Genomic DNA, 25,031 nt, shown 5'->3' on the forward strand with positions numbered 1-25,031 from the left:
TCCCTCCTGTTTTAAGCATTTTTTTACTCCCTCTGTACCGGGTCGTGTTTCTGCCGGGTATGTCATTATTGACATGTTGAGATTACTCTCTAATGCATTAAGTTGGAAGTGACAGAAAAAAGGTACGTCCATAATTATTATACATAGAACTTTATGAACTTTTAGAAAATTATGTATTCGTTGACAGGTAGTTGCATATTAAAGCGACTTCTACATACGGATGTATAATTGGTTGACGTTTGAAATACGCTAAATAGATAACCAATCAAAGATGCTAATAAAGATAATTTGACGCAAAAGTACTCGATCGTGACAATACTTTCACAATGTCAACGGATACAAAGATACATACATACATAATCGGTTGCCTCTTTTACCATTAGGTGTCGAGGATTCCTCCTTTATATAATACTCTCTGCAAATTTACACCACTTCTTCCTATCTGCTGCTAAAACTTTTGCTTCTTGCCACGATGCTCCTCTTTTCTTGAGTATTTCGTTTACACTAGTGTTCCAGCTTTTCCTTGGTCTGCCCCTCGTGCTTTTACCCACTGCTTTGGCCTCCCATGTCATTTTCACTTGTCTCTCACCACTCATTCTTATCATGTGTCCAGCCCATTTTAACTTCTTTTCTTCAACTTTTTCGTTGAGCGATTTTACCTGTAATTCATGTCTTATATCTTCGTTTCTTCTTTTGTCTAATCTTCTTACTCCCACCACTTTTCTTAAGTATCTCATTTCTGTAGCTTGTAATCTTTTTCTTTGTCTGTCATTAAGTACCCAGTTTTCTGCCCCATATATTGTAATTGGCATATATACAATTTTATATACTGTCATTTTGGTTTTCCTCGATATTTCTTTTTTGTTTAGGAAATTTTTATACAGTGAATAATAAGTTCTCGTTGCCAATTTTATTCTGTTTCCAATTTTATCTTCTTGTGTTCCTTTGTTGTTTAACATTATTCCCAAATACTTAAAGAGGTCTACTTGCTCGATTTTTTGCCCTTCGATTTCAATATTTACAGTTGCTTCTTTGTTGGCTATTGCCATTACTTTAGTTTTCTCCATATTTATTATTAAGTTGTAGTTTTTTAGTTCTTCAGCCCAGATTCTAATATCTGCGAGGGCCTTTTCAGTTCTTGCAACTAATACAATGTCATCAGCAAATGCACAGGCTTCAATTTTTATTTGTTGCAAATTTCTATACCCTATAGCGCATTTTTTAGTTTTTTTCCAACACTTTTTAATAACTTCATCCATAACGGAAATAAATAACAGTGGGCTCAACACTCCACCTTGTCTAACCCCGTCGTTATTAGAAAATTCGCCGGAGATTAAGTTACTTGTCCTGACCTGGTTTTTTGTGTTGGCATACAAACTCTTTATTACACTTACAAGTTCTTCATCTACTTCCTTGTTTCTCAGGCTTTGCCATATTCCTTCTCTATTGACCATGTCAAACGCCTTTTTTATATCTAAAAACGCCAGGTACAGTGTATCGTTTTTTAACAGTGTTTTTTCAGTAATTTGCTGTAGTGTGAATATTATGATCTTGTACGCTGTGTGATGGTCTAAATCCACTTTGTATATCCGCCAGTCGAGGCTCAACTATTTCTCGTAGTTTCTTTTCTAGGATAATTTCGTAGATTTTCAACGCTGAGCAGAGAAGTCCTATAATTACTGCACTCTTTCGTGTCTCCCTTTTTGTGTATAGGCAGTATTATTGAAATATTCCAATCCTCTGGGATTTTTTTGTTTGTCCACGCTAAATTTAGTAGGTCATGTAATTCTTGTTTACCCTGTTGTCCAAGATATTTCAATAATTCAGCATCTATTCCGTCGATCCCTGCTGCTTTACCAACTTTTAGTTTTTCTAGTGCATCTTCAACTTCTTCCATCTTTATTTTAGTTTCATAAACGTCTTCTTGCCCTCTTTCAGGTGTTTCATCTGTTATCTGTGTGCGATTCTCTGCTGTTGTATTTTCATTGTTTAAAAGTTCCTTGAAATATTCTCTCCACCTTTCTATAATGGGCTCATCCTCAGTTATTATATTTCCGTTTCTATCTTTTATCTGCTGTAGTTTAATTTCCGTTTTACTTCTCATATTCTTTAATACACTATAAAATAATTTTGTATTTTGGGTACTATTTTCTTCCATAGTTCTTCCAAATTCTTCCCAGGCGTTCTGCTTTTCTTGTTTTATCCTTACTTTAACTTTGTTGCGCTGTTCCTTGTATTTATCGTATGCCTCTTGATTTCTTTTTTGTATGTACATTTTCCATAGCCTTTTCTTTTCTCAGACTTCTTTTTTAATATCGTTGTTCCACCAGCTTGTCTGCTTTTTATGATTATTTCTTTTGGTATACCCGCAAACTTGCCCTGCTGTTTCTAATAGTATTGCCTTAAATCTGATCCACTTTTCTTCCACATTTCTACTTTGTCTTCTCTTTTCAATCCTTGCAAACTGTTTTTCTGTTTTTTCCATATACTCATTTCTTGTTTGCAAGTTTCTCAGCTTATAGGTTCTTATTCTTCCGCTATAGTTTTTATTTTGTATCTGTTTTCGGTCCTCGACTTTGTTATTATTCTTGAATACTCCTTCTAGTAGATAATGGTCACTACCTATATCATAGCTTCTTTTCCCTCTGACATCTTTAACTTTATTCCTTTTTTCTCGAGGAACACTTATGTCTATTAAGTCTATTATTGATTTTTCATTTCACTGGGGCATTGCTCTTGTTATCTTGTGTATTTCTTTGTGTTCAAAGAAAGTGTTGGCTCTAACTAAATCATTATCTATATGTTATAGTCAAAGCCCGAATTTCAGGCACTCCTAGGTTTGACTAGGCAATCCTCAGGTCTGACTGACGGTCTTAGTCAAAGCCCGAAATAAATTACAGTTTCGGCCTTTGACTAGTCAAACCTAGGATAGACTAAGTTGGTCAGGCAATGGTCGAAATTTAATTTTATGAAATCGGGGTTTGACTAGTCAAACCCCGATCAGCTATTAAAATGTCTTAATTTGTTAGATTAGGTTTAATAAAACCTCATTTTTTAATTTTAATGTTTATTATATTTATATTGTCGTAATTAAAATAAAAAAAAATGTGTTTATTCTCACATGTTGAGGCATTATAGCCTTTAGTTGCACAATGGCCTTTAGTTGCACAATACGTTAGACCTTTTACACTTACGTAATTTGAAAGAGCATTTCTTATAGTAGGGGAGGAAAGTGTGCTAAATGTGCAGTCATTCGAGCGCTTTGGGGACCTATTGGGTTGTGAAGAGTAGGTTCTAAAACCAAAAAAAGTTAAGTAAGTTTTCCATTTTAGTAGGGACTTTCCATTTTAATTTAATTTTTCATTTCCAACAATCGTTTTTTCCGATTATAGCGCCATTTATCCATAATTCGAAAAAATGTTTCAAATAGAAGTTACTTATTTTTACGTAAGGAATCCGAATCTGCCATAAAAAATGGGGGCTACTATTTAAAATTTTAAAGTAAACCCCGCCCCCATTTACGTGGGGGCCGTGTTTGGTGCCATTCGATAGATTTCTCAAACATATTGAATAAGTGTGTTTTTCAGTTTTTCGATCTGATGTTCATTTCGCGAAATATTGCGGGATTCGTATTTAAAATTGTAAATTTACCCCATACCCCTCTCCGTGGGGAGTCGTGTTTGATACCATTCGATAGATTTTTGATAAACGTATTTTTTAGTTTTTAGGTCTATAGTTTATTTCGCGAAATATTAGATTTTTTCTTGTGAAACTTTGTGACTCACCCATTTCCTTCCATTTCCTTACGCCCCGCCCAAATCGTCAGACGTTTGAAATATACACTGTTTTGCATGTAGGTAGTTAACTTACCATATCTTAATCTGACGATTTCGAGTTTTTCTAAGGATAGATTTTTTTTCACCCCCCCCCTTAACGAACTCTCCTGTGTTTAGAGCCAATATATGGTAGATGTACATCTACAGGTTACCACGTTTCTCCCCATATGATAATTTGACGCGCTTGAGTTACTGCAAAAATCCCCGCTTGGGCTCCCCTACCATTATTGCAGTAGCATTTTATAAATCCTTGTCCTCCAAATTTAGAATCTTTTGTACTTATTTCTCTTAGAGACAGAGACAGCTTAACGTCTGGAACATCTTCGAAATTAGGAAATTTCTCTTTGAATTCTCTTATTTGATTTCTTGAAAAAAGTGTGTTTATTGTTCCGTATTTCGTACCAACTCTATAATATAAACCGTCAATTGTTTTATCTTGTATACTACCCAAAATATTTCGAGCATCCTCTTTGGCTCTATCAAAGCTGGAGATAGGTATTGTTATAGTTTTTCCTATCGAAATTGGAGGACGTTTTTTTCACTTAATTGTTTCATAGCATTAGCCTGGGCATGAAGACCTTCAATCGCATTTCTTTATTTATTTTAATCTTTTCTGTCTGTACACAACGCATGCTCGAACGCGTGCCCAGGAGATGCTCGAAATATTTTTTGGATCATACAAGATAAAACAATAATTATTGACGGTTTATATAGAGTTGGTATGAAATACGAAACAATAAACAAACTTTTTTCAAGAAATCAAAAAAGCGAATGCAAAGACAATTTTCCTAATTTCGAAGATGTTCCACACGTTAAGCTGTCTCTAAGAGAAATTAGTATAAAAGGTTCTAAATTTGGAGGACAAGGATTTATAAAATACCACTGCAATAAGAGGTGCTCTTCAAAACCACGTAAGTGTAAAAGGTATAACGTATTGTACAACTCTTAATGCAATAATGCTTCAACATGCGAGAATAAACACTAATTTTTTTATTTTATTTACGACAATATAAATATAATAAACATTACAATTAAAAAATGACGTTCTGTTAAACCTAATCTAACCAATTACGACATTTTAATAGCTGATCGGGGTTTGACTAGTCAAACCCCGATTTCATAAAATTAAATTTCGGCCTTTGCCTGACCACCGTAGTCTCTCCTAGGTTTGACTAGTCAAAGGCAGAAACAATAATTTATTTCGGGCTTTGACTAAGACCGTCAGTCAGACCTGAGGGTTGCCTAGTCAAACCTAGGAGTGCCTGAAATTCGGGCTTTGACTATAACATATACAAAACTCTAGCAATCTTTTCCCGTTTTTATTAATTGTGTGTTCTCCGTGCCTACCTATAGCTCCTTGCCATTTCATGTTTCCGTTTCCCACTCTAGCATTGAAGTCTCCCAATATTATGAGTGTTCCCTCATAATCTTCTACTGTCTGCTGTAGTTGTTCCCAAAATTGATTTTTGTCGTTTGCTTTGTCACTTTCTCCAGGTGCGTATATTACAATCAAAGTTATAATATCGCTTTTACTACAATTCATTGATACTTTCAATAGTCTCTTATTGATGAACTCCCAATTTCTTATACCTTTTACTTTATCTACAAAGATAATTGTCATTAAAGGTTAGTATTCTTTTTCTCATGATCATCTTTCAGTGCGTCACAGTTTTTCGATTTCTTTCTAACGCATTAAATTGTATGTGACAGAAAAAACGTACGTCTCTGATTACAGACATTTACAACATTTATTCTAGTTATTCTAGTTGTCGATAGATGGCGCCATAATAAAAAAAATATTTTTTTTAATTAGATAATAATATTACAAATATAATCTGTATAATTTATAAGACTATACAAATCAAAGAAAATACCATTTTATAAATGCAAGCAACACATTTGATTTGTTTTTATTCCAAATTGAAAATAAAATGTGACAACTGTCAGATTTAACTAAAATGTCATGTTAGAATAAATGTCATAAATGTGTATTATCACGGACTTACCCTTTTTCCTATCATTTGTTACGCACTGAAAAATGTTCATGAAAAGGACAATATTTTCCGACATTATATTGTGAACATTTTATTTTATATTTATTTATTTTTTCATTAAAATATTCTGACTAATATTTATATAAATATAAATAATATTCTGACAATTGTCAAACTTAACTAAAATGTCATGCAATTATTCGAGGCATTCTTAAAATTCTATATGACGTCAAAATTAATGACTCACTGAAGGAAGGGTTTGGTTGGAACTATACAGTGCCTTACCTATAAATATGTATATTTTATCGATTAGAACATCATGAAGTAGACGTTCCATACACTTAAATAGTATATTGATATCTAGCAAAATATCTATGTTAATTATTTGTTTCTTGTCGCAAAATACTTGTTAATCCTCTCAGTCGTCCCTCGCGTAGAAGCGGATTCTCCGCCATTGCTAGAAGGGGGAGCGGAAAGAATATGAGGGAGACCGAGGGCTGGGGACGGTCGGGAGAGGCGGCTTATCTTGGGGGCGGACTAACTTCATTACGGATCCATTTGATGGGATCCAGGGAGAAGATAACTCTAAGACGTGCCTAGCTCTCTTCTACCGACGGAGCAGAGACGGCCTGCTCCATCTTTCCCTTGTTTTATCCTCTTAGCGACTTTAGAGAAACAACTCCTCTTTTAGCGGTCTTATTTTCGCCGAACGTGTGTGTTCGCCTTACGTGGTTTTGTTTTCCTCCGTCAGAGAAATCGATATTTGTTGCAAAAAGAAAACAATTAACTTTACAGGAGCAATTCTCTTCTAATGGCAATATAAAATACAAGATTCATCTGGTAATATGTAATACAAAGAAAAATAAAGATGTAGTAAGTGTATGTTAAGTGTTTAGAATGTTTCTTTTCTCCTTTGATCGTTACTACGTGTTGTAAACGTTATTACAAGAGTTTTATTAAATCATATCTGTAACAAACGGTTTAACAATGAAAACAAGGGTTCCCATTAAGTTATTTGAACAATGAGAACCCCTTCTTTGAGTATCAAGGCACACCTGAACAACACAGAAAAACCAAACATCAAATATCTCATAAAATTTAATAATAATTCCTTTCCTCCTTCTCAGAATAGTAAAATTTTACATAACACTTAAAATAAAAATTTTAGACAAATTAACCTTTTAGAATATCTTGAGATAACTAAAGAATCGAAATTGGATCCTGATTTTTGCTTAATACAAATTAATCTCAAGTGAAAATTGCAACTATAAACCTCTGTTTAGACTATTGTGGAAGACTTAGAGGAAGAAATCTGACCTCATGCAATGTAATTAATTTTTCAACTTTTTCATTTTATTAATTTAGAACAATAATTATTGTGTAACAATCTTTTGGCCACTTATTCTTTTTTAAATAAGAAAGTTTCAAAAATTTTATTTGAAATGTGTATCCATCTTTCTCTTGTTTTGTCCTCTTAGCGACTATAGAGAAACAACTCCCCTTTTAGCGATCTTATTTTCGCAGAACGTGTGTGTTCGCCTTAAGGACATGCAACAACAGACATGCAACAAAACTTCGTATCGTAACATCGTCGCGCAACAAATTTTTTAGTACGCATCAAAGATACGTCGTGTCAGAAAATATAGCGTATCAATACATTCTCGCCTAATACTAACCTACAAGCAGAACGTACTTGCGTTCCATCTGATTTACCGAGAAGTAAAATAGCGAGTATATCCGCAGACCAGTCCAAACTTGCAAACAAGTGTTGCAACATCAGCGCGCAACGTTTCTTTGATGCGACGACAAAATATCGACAATCGATGGGGCGCCACGATGTTACTATGTTACGGTGTTACGCAATGCAGTCAATCCATGTATCCTTTTCTATGTTTTTTGGTTGTTTTGGTTCCTTTATTGATTTATCCTCTTAGCGACTTTAGAGAAACAATCCTCTTTCAGCGGTCTTATTTTCGCCGAACGTGTGTTCGCCTTACGTGGTTTTATTTTCCTCCGTCAGAGAAATCGATATTTGTTGCAAAAAGAAAACAGTTAACTTTAAGGAGAAATTCTCTTATAATCGCCATATAAAATACAAGATTCATCTGGCAATATGTAATATAAAGAGAAGTAAAGATGTTAAGGTAGTGTGTAAAGTACTTATGTAAAATATTTGTGAGTATGTTCTCCTTGGATTATTACTACGTTTTTTAAATATTATTACAATGTTTTTATTATGTATGTTTTTATTTGTTATGTTATATCCTTAAAAACTGTTGTATGTACGAATAGAAAGTGGCATTATTGCTTGTAAGTGTAAGTAATTGACCTTACAACCTCCATCAATAGAATCAAAAAGAGCGATAGGGAGGGTAACCAGATTAACTTTTCTATTAATCCTTAAAATGTTGTTTTGATTCAAATAAGTTTTATTAGTACTCACAAGTACTAATAAAATACCGGTTTGAAATGGGGTGCGGGGTGCGCCTTGAAGATTCATTAAGTCACAATGAATCGATTATGAACAAAATAATAAAAAAAAAGCACGCAAAATGAAATGATATCAAATTAGACTGAGTATCGGTGACAATTTAAAGTAGGTATTCACTTTAATTTAGAAAGGCATTCGAAAAAGTACAGCATGTAAAATTAATGCAGATGCTGAAAAATATAGGAATAGATGCAAAAGATAATCGTGTCATTAAGAATTTGTACTGGAATCAAACTGCTGTCGTAAAAATTGGAGATAACTACACCACGAAATCCCCATACAATGAGAAGTCAGACAAGGTTGCATTTTGTCGCCAACATTGTTCAATTTTTGCTCGGACCAGTTATTTAAAAAGGAGACAGCCATATGGAATAAAAATCAACGGGGAACTACTTAGTTATTAAATACAGTTCTCCAAATTCTGGGAGATCGTATTCGCGAGGTAGGAGATGAAATGGGGATTAAAATAAACTTAAATAAAATTAAATTTTTAGTTTTAATCGTGACCCACATCCGTGATAACGGACCAACTAGATCCAGAAATAGAAAAAAAAACGTAAAATAGCAATGCTTTTATGGAAATGAAGTAATTTCTTTGTAATAATCATCTCAGTTTAGAACTAAGATAAAGAATGATTAAGTGCTGTGTTTGGTCGGTACTGTTGTATAGTGCAGAAGTATGGACGATAAAAGTATCGATCATCAACAGAATTCAAGCATTGGAAATGTCTATTCATAGACGGATGCTGAAAACACCTTGAACAGCAAGAAAAACTAATGAAGAAGTATTAAGGAGGATCAACAAAAACGAAGAACTGCTAAAGACTGTTAAACAAAGGAAAATGTCTGATATGTGACATATAGTGAGGGGAAATCGATATAAAATATTTCATCTAACCCTTAAATGTAAAATAGAGGGCCGTATAGGTGTAGGAAGAAAACAAGTTATACATATACACCGTTTTTTAGGCGTCAACGCCCTTCCGGTAAGGATCTATGGAGGAGTGACACCGAGCCGCAAGCCCTTATCTCTTGCCGTATCGCTCCTCCGTATTCCGATCAGACACCAGCTTATATCAGACCAAGTCGTAGATTCTGCAGAATTTTATACTACGACGTTAGCCTTTTTATTTTTCTATTCCTCGGCCGAGGATCAAACCTCAATCGAATACCCTCTAGACCTAGACTTGTCCATCGAGCATTCGTGAAAGGACTCAGACATCAAATGCATGACAATTATTCCATATTGCAGACGATCGAAAAGCCTTCTCAATGGTGATCGCCAACGTCGAATAATTCTGATATGGCACGTGAAGAAGAAGAATTCACTTCACACAGGAGGAAGTAAGATAAACCTATTTTAAAACGGCATAGCGCTATTAGCCAAGCCGCACACCAAAGAAACATGAAACGAAAAACATGAAACATGAAACGAAAAACATGTTTCATGAAAAAGAAAACACTGCTAAACAAATCTCAAAGTCCGCCTACCAATGAAACGAGTGTGATTCATGCTCATGACACATTTTTATTTTCGGAGAGTTTCATAATTGGCCGGACATATATTTGTTTAGCAGTGGTTTATTTCCATGAAACGTAATTTACGTTTCATGTTTCTTTGATGTGCGGCCTGCCTTAGGTCTCCAAAATATCTATGTCGAAAATTTAATAGTGGAATTAACTCAAGAGCAGAAGTTCAACATTGTTGCCCAACTTATTGTTTTTATTTGGCCTTTCGTCTTTTTTATAGTATTTGAAAAATGTGCTAAGATAATTAAAGGGCAAATTCATTTAAATGGAAGCTTACAATTTTTGTTGGGTACAGTTCACCAAATATAGCTGAAAGTGTGAAAGTGAGAACGCACATACAAACGGTCTGGACCGTCAGTGCGAGTGTGAGGTCCGTCGTTTGACGAATGCGCATCATGATCGTCACGCGTTTTCACACTTTCAGCTATATTTGGTGAACTGTATAAGCCACAATTTTACTTTAAAATAAGTTTATTTATACGTTTTGATTTCAGCTTCGGAAATCATTTTCAAAATACAAGACATTAATAAATTTTCTTCTTCCTTCTTGTATGTAGGCTTTAAAGCCTGTTTCTTCTTCAATATTAGTCTCCTAAATTGTTTAAGTTATCGCACCATCTTTTTCTTGGTCTGCCAATACTTTTTCGTCCGTTTGGTGACTTATCTCGTGCTATTCGTACTATCCTATCCTCTGCCATTCTACTAATGTGTTCGTTCCACTCCTGTTTCCATTTTGTCACCCATCCATTTATGTCTTCCACATTGCATGATCTTATTATCTTTTCGCTTCTCTCCCTATCCAACAGACTCGTCCCTGATATTCGTCGAAGTATTTTCATCTCTGTTGTTTCTAGTAGTCGTCTCGTTCTAGATGTGTCAGGTCTTGTCTCCGCCGTGTATGTCAATATAGGTCTAATTGCTGCTTTATAGATTCTTGCTTTTGTCTTATCTTAGGTGTTTGTTCTCCAGATTGTGTCATTAAGAGATTCCGCCGCTTTAGGAGATCGTCTTCTTTTTTTTTTTTTTTAATGTTTATTAGGCAATCTGTTATAACATATAACAATAGGCACATTTTATCTGAGAAATAATGACATGAAGAGATTGTGACCAGCGCCACACATCTCTATAGAGATAATATTAAATTACTGTATTACATATATTAACTTAGCTACTGTAACAATATTAATGTCTGTGCGGTAAATCTAATGGTGTCTGTCTCTTTAACCGTTTTGTTTCCTGACTGTTGTCTAACAAATTAATTGCAAGCACATTCGCGTGGCTTTCAGAACGTACGATGTATTTTGCACTTAACTTCACTATCACTTCACTGACGGTTTTGGTTTCCAGATCATTGTAAATATCCCAGTTAGTAACAAACCACGGAGCATCGATTATTGAACGTAACACCTTGGACTGGAATCTCTCAATTATGGATACATTTGACTTGGATACTGTTCCCCAGAGCTGCAGACCATATGCCCAGACTGATTTGAATATTGTGTTGTAGACTAGCAGTTTATTTCTTGTCGTGAGCTTAGACCTACGTCCTAGAAGCCAATAATGCTTACTAAATTTTATGCCCAGTTGTTTCCGTTTGTTCCATATATGGGTTCTCCAGGTTAATCCCCTGTCCAAGTGCATGCCCAGATATTTTACAGAGGTAACTGAGGGAATTACCTTATTATTTATTGTTACTGTAGGTGATTCACCGTGACATTTTGTAAAAACAATACGGTTTGATTTTTGTTCATTCAATTTAATTCTCCAATTTTGTGCCCATGTATTTATTTGATTTAATACTCTCTGGAGTTTTGCAGCAGCTTCGACGGGATTTTTGTGTACTGCTAGGATTGCAGTATCGTCTGCAAAGGTGGTGGTCGTTGTATCACGATTTGTGGGTAAGTCGGCTGTGTAAATCAGATACAGTTGCGGTCCCAGAACACTTCCTTGCGGTACCCCTGATCTGATGGGATATAGTTTTGTATAGGCTGACTCAAACTTCACTCGAAAGTATCTTTCTGATAAATACGATTTAAGGAGTGTATATAGTTCCTCTGGTAAGTTCTTTTTCAGTTTATACAACAGTCCTTGATGCCAAACTTTATCAAAAGCCTGGCTAACATCGACGAATGCTGCTGAACAGTAACTTTTTTAACAGTAATGTACAGTTTGCTGAATGTTTGCTGAACAGTAAAAAAAAATCGTCTTCTGTCTCGGCGATTAATGCGGCGTCGTCTGCATAACATAATACTGCTTCTATTGTTTCGTCCATTATTATATTAAAGAGCAGTGAACTTAACGAGTCACCTTGTCTGACTCCGCTTTGTAATGGTATAAACTGCGTTAGTTTTCCATTTATCTTTGCCTGTATTCGATTATTATGAATGTAGATGTCTTCGATGGTTTATATAATATTGATTGGTATGTTTCATCTATACAGTAAATGTAAGACGTTTTCGAATTGGCTGCGATCGAAAAGAATTTGTCAGGTCTATAAAACATAGATATGCTGGTTTATTGTACTCAATGGCCTTTTTTGTGATTTGTCTCAGTACAAATACGGCGTCTACGCAGGATCTTCCGGATCTGAATCCTTGTTGTTCATCTGATAAAGTTGTTAGTTTATTGATTTTGTTGGTTAGGACTTTTGTGGTTAGCTTAAGTGCGGTGTTCAGTAGATTTATACCTCTATAACTTTTCCGAAATTTACTGATCACGACATTATTGGTACGTCCATTAATATTTGTGCAAAAAAGAATTTAAAAATGGTATCTTCAAGATATATTACGCCTGAGAAAATTGAAGCAATTAACATTGATTTAATTGGAAAAGATTGGAATTATTCGTCTATCAATGTTGACGTTTTGTATGAATACTTTTTAAATAATATCAGAAGCAGTTTGGATAAGATAGCACCAACCCAACATAAATTCCGTTCTGATAGTAGTTATTGGATTGATGAAGAAGTACGAAATTTACAAAGAGAAAGAGACATCTGTTTTTCAACATTTCGGTATACGAATAATCCATTAGATTTTCAACGGTACAAACGGAAGAGGAATGAAGTTGTTACTTTAATTAGAAGAAAGTAAAAAATATTTTACGAGCAAAAAATTGATCAATGTCGCTCTGACAGTAAAAGAATGTGGAGTACTTTAAAAGAAATTGTAAATAGTAGTAATAATACATCGAATTTTAGCATATTAGATAGTAGGTTAAATGTTACTAAAGACTTAAATAAGTTTTACTTTGATAGTATTGAGGGGATTGCTCAAAATATTCCTAGATCCTCAAATTTTTCTGAAATACAGCTTGATATTGTTTCTAAGATTGATCCTTTTCCCATCATTTCACTTGGTAAATTGCATAAAGCGGTAAGTAGTTTAAAAAATAAAGCAACTGGTGACGATATTCTGACAGTGTCACTGTTGAAAGGGATATTTTCAGTGGTTGGTTACCCATTGTTAAACATAGTTAATACCTGCCTGCAAGAAGGAGTTCTGCCGTCAGTATTAAAATGTAGTACCATAATACCTGTACCAAAAATAAGTAAACCACAGGCGTTTGAAGATTTTAGGCCGATTAATTTACTTCCGATAATCGAAAAAATCATTGAATTATTAGTTTATGATCACTTATTTAACTATTTAAATGAATATAATTTGCTGTTTGTAAATCAATCTGGTTTTAGATGTAGGCACTCTACTGAAACTGCATGCCAGTTAGTATGTAACACATGGAAGAAAGATATAGATGACGGTAAAATAGTAATTAGTGTCTTTGTAGATTTAAAAAGGGCTTTTGAAACAATAGACAGGCAGATGTTATTAACGAAATGCAAAAATAATGGAATAACTGGAGTTGTGTTCAAATGGCTAGAAAATTATCTAAACGGTAGATGTCAAAAAACTAAAGTAAATAATAATATTTCAGACGAAATAGGTACTATATATGGAATTCCCCAAGGAAGCGTTCTTGGACCATTATTATTTGTTTTATATATAAATGATCTACATCTCTATCTTAACCCATTAGCGCCGTGCGTTGCTTTAAAGCAACGGCAGGCATGTCTGTATTTGGGAGGAGCTTGAAGTCACAAGACAGTCAAAAAAGAGGTGTGACCTTGCAAATTCCATCAACCATAATCGCTCAAACTCGGTTATGCGTATCTATTTGCGGTGTTAAGAACTGTTTGTTAGTTTGGTGCATTTGAAGTTGAGTATAATATTAAAACGTGAAAATAATGGACATTCGATTTGAGTAAGTACCATAATTTCGATATAAATGAAACTAATTATTTATATATGTTAAATTTGTGTTGATTATACTTCTAACAAAACATATTTTAAATAATTTATATGAATTGATCAATAACTACTTGTCAGTGCCTGTTGTAACCCAGCCGTTGCCTTAAAACAACGCTAGGCGCTTGTACTACCTATATTTTAAATTTTATCATTTTTGTTCTAGACTCTAGACGAGGATTTTCGCTTGCTCAAGCCCTTGATATAATTTATAATGATGAACTAGGTGGCGATATTTTTGTAGAACCTCCAGATACAAATAATGTAGACACTGACGAGAATTAATATTAACCATTCGCGAAAACCGAGTTCCCAGAGGATGTCCGTTAACTCCTAAAAATGAGTTTCTGAAAAAAGATCGATGTTATTTTGAAACAGCTATTTAACGAAATGATGGACAATTATATGTCCGGTGGATGGATAATGCAGCAGTAACAATGATTTCATCATCCTGTGGCACTCAAGAAGTAGGTCAAGTAAGATTTTCTCAGAAACTCAAACGAAACATACTTGTTTCTAGACCGAAATTGATCGCCAAGTATAATACATTTATGGGAGGAACTGACCAAATGGATCAGAATGTAAGTTGCTACCGGATCAGTATTGGCCAATTTTTACGTGGATGCTCGATGTTGCATTACAAAATAGTTGGATATTGTATAATAAAACTGGCAGAGAAAAGCTATCGCAATTAGATTATATAAGAGAGATTGTAAGCACATGTTTAGCGAAGTATCGTGTACTTAGTAAAGGAAGTGGAAGACCGTCGGCTTCCTTGACAGCATCTGTCGACAGCCGATTATCGGATGACATTCTTTTGGACACCATCCATGGGCGTCATTTTATAGGGTCGGGGGTGGGGGCATTTGCCCCCTGACCCTGAAAATGACTGAAATTTACAAAAAATAGGTCAATTTTGTATTATGTTTGCATATATAATGTATATATAATACTTGCCCCCCTATCAAAATTTCAAATGACGCTCCTGACACCATCAATCATTTGATACAGTACATTCCAGATGGAAAAAAGAGAAGATGTGCATCTAAAACACCTATCGTTAGAACAATGTGTTTAAAATGTGATATTGGACTATGTACTTCTTGTTTTATACCGTTTCACTCTCGATAATGTAAATTTTTATAATTAATAACATCGAATTACATTTTTTTATGAATAAATATCTATTTTTGTTTTATTGCCTACTTTACTGTGCTTTTATTTGGTTTATTATTTTCAACAAAAACTAGGTAGTGTAAACGCCTAGCGTTGCTTTAAGGCAACACTTAATATCTCAGAAATGAAATATATCAGAAAAAATATTTTATTAAGTTTTTTATTATTTAAACACAGTTCATTACTAATATTGCAAAAAATAATACAGAATCAATAATTTATTAATCTCGGCGCTAATGGGTTAAACATTCATTTGTAAATCTGTTTGCAGATGATACATTAATTTCTGTCTCTGGACAAGATTTTAATAATTTAGTTCAAACAATAAATGATGAATTAGATATTCTTAATAATTGGTTGATGGCAAATAAATTGAAACTAAATGCTCAAAAAACTAAGTGTATGATTTTGGGTACTAAGATAAATTGTTCTAAATTTAATCAAGGAAATTTTAGTATTAAAATAGGTGAAGATATAATAAGCTATGTAGATGAAATTAAATATCTTGGAATTTTATTTGATCCACAGTTAAATTTTACCAAACATATAAATTTTCTGTGTAAAAAAATTGGTAAAAAAATCGGTTACTTCTCTAGAATATCTAAAGGGCTTTCCCGATGGTCTAGGAAAGTTGTGTATAATACAATAATATTTCCGCATTTTAATTATTGTATGTCACTGTATGTTCATTGTATGTTCAAAATAAAGCTATGAGAATCGTCCTTGGATGTAGCAAGTATACCTCTATAAACTTTATGCTGGAAACATTAAATTTTTTAGATGTTAATCAGCTTATTACTGAGTCATGTTTGGTGTTAATATTTAAAATTATTAACAAGCAAGCTCCTCAATACTTCAATAATTATGTCATTAAAAGATCACTTTTGTTAGGTCAGTATAATTTAAGATTTGATAATTATCATATTAAAGGGTTCAATACAAGTGCCATGGAAAAAACTCTTTTTGTTGAAGGACTAAGAATATATAACAGTCTACCATCTAGCATAAAAGATTCACCAAATGTTAAAGTCTTCAAAATTAGGTTAAAAAAATTGTATTTTAAGAATTAGTTGAATTTTCGTTTTTAAGTTATAGTTATTTAAATATATGTAAATGTTTATTTGTAATGTAATAGCTAAAAAGCTAAATAAATCCTATTATTATTATTATTATAATTGTTGGGGTCTTCTTTGCCTCCTTTCTTGAACATTGGTATCATTATGCTATGCTGTTTCTCCATGCGTCTGGTATCTTGCAGAGCAATATTAGTTTTTGTATAAGTTTTGTCATTTCTAGGGTTATATTTTCTCCTCCGTATTTTAAAAGCTCATTGGTTATTCCGTCTTGTCCTGGTGACTTTCTATTTTTGAGTGGATTACACGTGAATTACAAATGAAATTTATTAATGTTTATCATTTTCAGAGCTTGTTTTTGTTATACAGTAAAACATGTGTTAACGGCCACCTGTCAAAACCGGCCACCTAAACTAGCCGGCCAGTTTCAAAGTTCCCCAAACCAAAATTTGTGGACTACAAAACCTGGTATTAGCGGCCACCTTTTTATATCAGCCAATAGTTCTGTCATTTTTAGTGACCGTTATTGACAGGTTTTACTGTAACAACTAAAGAATGTAGGTATGTAAAGAAAGATAAAGTAAATAGCATTGACCGGACATACACGACGTGTCGCAGTAGACTTTTATAAGATTAGATTAATTGCAATAATAAAGCAACAGTTTCGGTTAACCTTGTAGTAATAAATATACAAACAATTGTATCGTTGCAAAGCCAATTAAGAGACCTTTCAAACGAGATTTGTATTTAAAGAATCGTCGATTACGTCATTAAGCCACACTGATGACGTAATGTCCAATGCATATACAGGGTGTCCAGAAACTCCCCCGACAAACGAAGACCGGAAAATTCCTCAGATATTTTGCAGATAATTTAACCCAATTCATCTAGTCCGAAAGTGCATCTAAGAGAGCTAGAGCTCTTTACAGATGGCGTCTTGTAATTACTTTTTTTAAAAGCTTTACCTCCAGGATGTCCAGAGTAACTGGACACCCTGTATAAGCAATCGATGGCTATTCAAAAATTAAAATTGACCTGGTTTAATATTTTTTCGTCTGATTCCGAAATAATCAATGTATTCCATACTTTTACACCATACTGTATATTTTTATGTCTTAATGGATTTCTAACTAATTTGCTTGTCGGCAGGTATGGTTCCAGAACCGAAGAGCCAAATACCGAAAGCAGGAGAAGCAGCTCCAGAAGGCGCTGGCCCCCAGCGTGTTGCCGGGATGCAACGGCGCCATGATGCGGAACATCTACCCGGGGGCGGCGAGAGGGTATCAGCCCTATCCACATCCCACGGCCATCAACAGATACCCCCAGGTTAGTCCCTCGCACACTGCCATGCCGCGCTATTTTCGCTTTCGCCCCAAAAAGTTTCCGTCTCCAATCAGAGAATGCATGTTTAAGGAGGGTCGGTCGTGTGGGGAAAATGATTAATACGGAGATGTTTTTCATATATGTTATTCATGAGAAAGCTTATTTAAACGAATGTTTTGCCGACACTGTTATAAAGCTTATATTGAAACTTTCTACGAAGACCTAGAAAATATTTTAAAATCCATTAAAACGCAGGATGTTACAATTATAATGGGAGATTTTAACGCAAAGGTTGGAGACGAAAAAGTAGAAGAATGTACAGGAGGATATGGTCTGGGCAACAGAAACGAAAGAGGTGACAGGCTTATCGAATTTTGCCAAAACAATAATTTTGTCATAACTAATACATTGTTTAAAATGCCAAAGAGAAGACTATATACCTGGAACTCACCAGCAGATCAAGAAGGGAGAATTGTAAGAAACCAAATAGATTATGTATTGATTAGACAAAGATACAAGAACGCAATTATATCTTCAAAAACCTATCCAGGTGCCGACATAGGATCAGATCACAACCCAGTAGTGACCAAAATTAGGCTCAAAATGAAAATAATGAAACGCAGAATAACAGATTTAAAAATCGATACAAGTAAACTAAGAAGCCCATTCATTAAACAACGCCTGACAGATAAAATTAATAACCGTTTAATGAATGTTAAAGAACAAATCCAGCAAGATACTGAAACAGAGACAAAATGGTTATTAATAAAGACAGAAATAGATAAATGTCAAAAAGAAATTCTTACACCAACCAGATACAAAAAGAAATAATGGATGAAGGAGGAAATTTTAGATTTAATGGAAGAAAGACGTCAGCATAAAAACAAAGATAATCAGATGTACAAAAATGTGGATAAGCAAATAAAATCCAAAATTAAGCAGGCTAAAGAACAATGCGCAGAAATAGAAGAACACCAAAAAAGACATATGATAATTTTTACACACATAAAAAAATTAAGGAATTAACTCAGAACAACAGAAAAAGAAAACCGGGAATACTAAAAGATACAGATGGGAAACTTGTATTGAGTACTAACGAAAAATTAAAGAGATGGACAGAATACATATAAATGAATTGTTCAAAGACAATAGAACAGAGCAGATGGAAGTCGAAGTAGAAGATGATACGGTTTTGAAGATATTAAAAGAAGAAATTAAATCGGCATTAAAAAACAGCAAAAATGGTAAAGCAGTAGGTCCAGACCAAATCCCAGTAGAAAGCTTAAAATGCATAAATGATGAAACCTTAGACATTATCGTAGACTTGTTTAACACAGTGTACAAAACAGGAAACATACCAAAATAATGGTTACTCTCAACCTTTTGTGTTATCCCTAAAAATACAAACGCTAAAGATTGCAGTGAATACAGAACAATATCATTAATAAGTCACATTCTCAAATTATTCTTGAAAATAATACATGGTCGTATAAATAAAAAACTAGAAAAAGGAATACATGATAGTCAGTTTGGGTTCAGAAACGGACTAGGAACCAGAGAGGCGTTATTTGCTTTTAATGTGTTAGCTCAAAGATGCATGGACATGAATGTGGACGTGCATGTTTGTTACGTTGATTTTGAGAAAGCTTTTGACAAAGTAAGACATGAAAAATTAGTCCAAATTCTAAACACAAAAAACATAGACAAAAGGGACTTACGAATAATAACAAACCTTTACTGAAATCAAAGAGCACAAATTGTAATAGATAACGAACCCAGTCCAGAAATTGAAATCAGGAGAGGAGTTCGGCAGGGATGTATTATGTCTCCATTACTCTTTAATGCATATAGTGAAGCCATTTTTGAAGAAGCATTGCTATCTCAAAGTGAAGGAATAATAATTAACGGAAGATCTATTAACAACATAAGATATGCAGATGGCACCGTGATTATGGCAAGCTCTGCTGAACAACTCCAACTACTACTAAACAAAACAAACAATTTCTGTGAAGAATATGGACTAAAAATGAATATAAAAAAGACCAAATACATGATAATAACTAAGAAAACAAACATACAAATAAGCATACATTTGGGAAATGTACCGATAGAAAGGGTTGATAAATACAAATACCTAGGAACCTGAATTTCAGAGAAAAATGATCAAACAACAGAAATAAGGACTAGGATAGAAATAGCAAGAAATGCGTTTGTAAAAATGAAAACAGTTCTCTGCAATAAAGACCTTAGCTTAGAACTGAGAGTAAGAGCTTTGAGATGCTACGTGTTCTCGATACTACAATATGGACTTGGAAGCTGGACATTAAAGCAAGAACACATAAATAAGCTACAGTCATTTGAAATGTGGTGTTACAGAAGGATGCTTAGAATAGCATGGACACAGAGGAAGACGAACACGGAAATACTGCGAGAAATGGGTAAAGAATGCGAAATAATAAACACAATAAAAATAAGAAAGTTACAATATCTGGGACACGTAATGAGGGGACCGCGATATGAAATGCTAAGACTAATAATACAGGGAAAGATAAGAGGCGGAAGGAGTATAGGAAGAAGGAGAGTATCATGGTTAAAGAATTTAAGGGACTGGTTTAGATGCGGTTCTATAGATCTCTTTAGAGCAGCGGTGGATAGAGTAAAGATAGTGATGATGATATCCAACCTCCGATTAGGAGACGGTACTTGAAGAAGAAGAAGTTATAAAGCATTTCTTAATATTTGATAACACGATTATAGTAGGGGAGGCTGGGATGTTAAATTTGCAGTGACTAAAGCGTCTTGGGGACATATTGGGTTGTGAAAATTAAGTCCTAAAACCAAATACCGTTAAGTTAAGTTTTCCATTTTATTGGAGACTTTCCATTTTTTAATTTAATTTTCCATTTCCAACAATCGTTTTTCCGATTATAGCGTCATCTATCCATAATTCGAGAAATTTCTTGAATGAAAGGTTTTTTTTGTAAAATTTTCTGAATTTTTCAATAGTCAAGTCAGTTTTTTCTAAAATTTAAATTTTCGGAGTTGTTTAAAAAAACATCTAATTTCGTAGTTCATTTGTTTAATAAAAAATGAAGCACCCACTTCTCGAGTAGAACTTTTTGATATGTTGTTTATTAAACATTTCTTAATGAAATTACAAAAAGTTCTATCTTGTTTGATTTTTTCCGAAGTGAAAATCTATATGCACTCCCCTAATGTTTTATCCCTGCTATCTTTCTTATCTACCACATCCGGAAATTGTTGTAAGAAAAAAAGTTGGGCGTCTCGTCAAAATGAAGCTACTCACGAAAAATTAGCTTGTTAGTAGTAAATGGTGAAAGTAGGCCTGGGATCCCTGACTAAATAGTTTAAAAGTAAATACCAAAATTCTAATTTCAAATCAGGTAGTTTGCGTGTATTTTCTGGCAATTTTATCCAGATTTAGTTCAGAATAAAATAGAGTAATAACTATATACTGTTAAAGTTTATCCAATTCAATATATTGTGACAGCAAGTGTAGATATAAAGATAAGTTATTCTCCTTTCCATTGATTCTTCACAAAATTTTTCACAAGAAGAATCAAAGATGGTTGGTGTAGAAATTAATATCAACAAACCCAAAGAAATACGACTGGATACCAGAAACAACCAGCCTATTGTGATCAACAACCAGGAAATTGATAGAGCGGTGGAATTTAGAATGAATATAGAGCATGACAACAAAATAGAACGAGAAGTTGAAACACGAGTAATGGCGAGAAACAGATCTTTCTTTGCATAGCAACATCTAATGAAGTCAAAACTTCTGTCACAAGGTGCAAAAATCCATATATGAAAGACCATAATACGACCATCAGTCACGTATGGAAGCGAAACATGGATACAAACAAAAAGAGAAGTAAATAAATTGCTTATGTGAGAACGTAAAATTATTCGAGTGGTATATGGCACTTGCAGAGACAGCGTTACAAACGAATGGAGGCGCAGACACAATAAAGAGTTAGTCTCTCTTCGGAAAGGAAGATTTAGTCAGACATATTAAGGCCAATAGAATGATGGGCAAAGCATGTAATACGTAGTAACGACAATCGCCTTATAAACAATGCATTTTGTTTTCTTAGGGTGTTGCACATTTACAGGAAAGATCTCTTATAGAAATTATTTTCAGTGACTAAGGACTTGATGTTATCAAAATCGATTTGATGATTCTAAAAAATGGAATCTGAGCTCAGTGCGCAAGAGTTTGTATTACATCTAATATCACTTCGGTGGAAAGTCGCATGCCCTTTGATGGTTCTTCTTGTTTGACCAATATATTTCAAATAGTATTCTTTATGAGGGATATTATATACCACCCTCAAGTTCTTCAAAATATCTACAGGTCTTATTGTACGTGAAAAGAGATTTCCAACTGTTTAATAATTTCTGATCCCTATTTTAGTGGATAGCGGCTTGAACAATTTAGCAAGTTAACTATGGGAGATAAGGTATGAAACAGTATCTAAGAGGGGGCCCAGATGGGGACACTTCATCAAGTTGAACTTCATTAGTGACCTGTGTGTATCTATGTGGACCTCTCCCAAACTGGTATAAATCTGGTCAAGTAACGCCCGAGAAATGGAAAACATATTTCTAATAATAAGAGAATTGGGATATGAATTCTCACTTAGAATGATCTTTAGTAATTGACTGGATTCACTTCATTCACATCATTAGTAGTGGAGTCACTAAAGGTTTTCACTTCTGATTTCGTTGAACCTCCACCGATGTTCTTGAAAATTGCTGAGTAGTTAGAGGATACCTCAAGGAACAAAGGTAACATAATACCAACTTGCATTTTTACTCTGGGGTGGATGTCACCCCTTCTCGGAGATGAAAATTATTTTATTAAAAATAATACGATAAATAGATAGAGGGACAAATTATAAGCAGAATTTGTTATATAGTTATTAATATAAATCAATACTTTTTGAGTTATTAAAGATCAAATATTTTTTTTTTTGTAAAAAAACGCATGTTTTGAAAATGTTTTTCACGTATAAAGGCTAATTTTCACAGATCCGATATCCGAAGACACGAAATACGAAATTTTTTCGTACGATTATATTTGATTGTCGTATCCGAAATTTTTTGACATTTGTGTAATATGTCAGATTATTCCATGGATTGATATTTGATACAAATGTTTGCTGTTGGATATTGAACAGGAGGAACATATAGATAGTTTTATTTCGATTTTATTCTTATTATTGTTTGGATCATCATGGATTCGTCAAATTATCTGTTTGAAGAGGATAAAAATGTGAGTTATTGTTAGAAGTACCATCACATCCATTTATAATTAACTGTTTTTAATGGGAAATACAATTTTACTAAAAAATAAAATCATTTTTTTTTATTAAAATTGTGGCTTATTTCTCATTAAGAATAGTTAATTACAAAAATGCCACAAGAAAATAGTTTCAGAACAACATCCATTTATAATTACGATTTTGTTGTTCCATTTCAATATATCAAAAACATAAACACTTCACAAAAGTAAGGTTATCAAGACGTTCAAGATAGAATGTCATGTCAAAATTCATCCGATTTTCGTGCAAAAGTTAAAATAATTTTAACTTCTTCCGATGACTTTTTAATTTCGTACGAAAACCCAACTGTCACTTTTCAGCCAATGAAATTCTCTGAAATTTCTATCGTATCATCGTACCGTCGGACATCGGATCTGTGAAAATCCACCTTAACTCAATAACTATAGTCGTTTACAAAAAAAATATTTATTATTACCGAAATTGAAGATAATAAAAAATTTAATATACTTCTCACTAAAAGAACTAAACTAATGTTAAATCAAAGTGAGTTATGCGTAATTGAATGTATATTGTTTTCGATGAGTACTCAAATTTAAGTATTCAACCTTAAATAACGGGAAGACGATGCATTTTTTAAAGTATACCTGTCAAGCACGTGTCAAAGTACTTCGGAATACCTATCAAATAAGCTCCAGAAGAAGTTAATAGCATTATAATTTAGCAAGTTATGATGAAAATAAGAGAACCCTTTCGAATTTTTTAGGAAAAAATGAAAAATAAAACATACGCCATTTCCACAAAGATTAAATTTTATAGTAATTAAAAAGTTTCTTTATATTAACATAAAACATAAGTAATGATTTCAACAATTTTGACCGGTTTAGAATGCATATTTTTGAAAAAAGATATGATTTAAAAAAATCAGAATTTTTAAAATTATCGTAATTTTCATTTTCTTTTGATAATAACTCCAAAAATAATCAATATACGTAAAAAATGATATATAACCAAATTTTAGTTTTTTCTGTTTTAAATATTTTACCTTTTTTATTATTTTTGTAGGGTAAAAATAACCGAGATAGAAACGTTTAAATTTAAATTTTGGTGCGAAAACCATGTAACCGGGGCCATTTAACCTTGTATTTAAAAAAAGTAAGTGGTTTAGAAGATTAAATTCAACGTGATATAATAGCTCTTAGAATTAAATTTCAAATGAAATTTAGGTGAACCTGATATCGTAAATATAAACGAAGTTATTAAAAAAACACACAATAACATTTTTTGGAAAAATTTTTAAAAGATAAATTTTGAAAGATTTTTGGAGCATAAATTTTATTGCTATCAACTTGTTCGGGGGCTCGTTTGATAGATATTTCTAAGTACTTTGACAAATGTTTAATAAGTTTTTGTTATAAAATGCACCATATTCCCCTTATTTAAGATTGAATACTTAGACTTGGATACTCGCCCAAAAAAATATACATACACTCAATTACCTATAACCTATAACTCACTTTCACTTAACATTAAAAGGTTTTTCTAGTTCGGAGTTTATTTATTTTTTATTAGATTTAATTTTGGTAATAATAACTTTTTTGTAAGAACTTATAGTTTTTGGGTTATTTATGAAAACTTGGTCAAAAACATGCATTTTTCTGACGAAAAATTAAAATCTTTGATCTTTAATAACTCAAAAAGTTTTGATTTATTTTAATAACTTTATATAACAAATTTTACTTATAATTTGTTCCTCTATCGAATTATGGAATAATTTTTAATAAAATAATTTTTACCCCCGAGAAGGGGTGGCATTCACCCCCAGGGAAAAAGCGCAAGATGGCACCATATCACCTTGTTTGCTGAGATATCCTCTAACCACTCACCAATTTTTATGCAAATCGATGGAGGTTCAACGAAATCGGAGATAATAGCTCATATCCACCTTCAGTGACTGCACTATAGGTACAAGCTGACTTCAATTGCAAGCGCATT

At 33.4% G+C, this 25,031-nt stretch overlaps 1 protein-coding gene across 1 annotated transcript in view; it reads left to right on the forward strand.

Moving 5' to 3' along the window:
* LOC114328956 (homeobox protein unc-42) overlaps window positions 1-25,031 on the forward strand; it is a 110,376-nt gene that overhangs the window by 62,651 nt on the left and 22,694 nt on the right. Inside the window, exon 3 of the mRNA XM_028277950.2 lies at window positions 17,554-17,730. Within this exon, the coding sequence (XP_028133751.1) occupies window positions 17,554-17,730 (177 nt within the window). The remainder of the gene's footprint in view (window positions 1-17,553; window positions 17,731-25,031) is intronic.

The sequence above is a fragment of the Diabrotica virgifera genome, chromosome 1 (assembly GCF_917563875.1).
Source record: "Diabrotica virgifera virgifera chromosome 1, PGI_DIABVI_V3a".
Classification (NCBI taxonomy): domain Eukaryota; kingdom Metazoa; phylum Arthropoda; class Insecta; order Coleoptera; family Chrysomelidae; genus Diabrotica; species Diabrotica virgifera.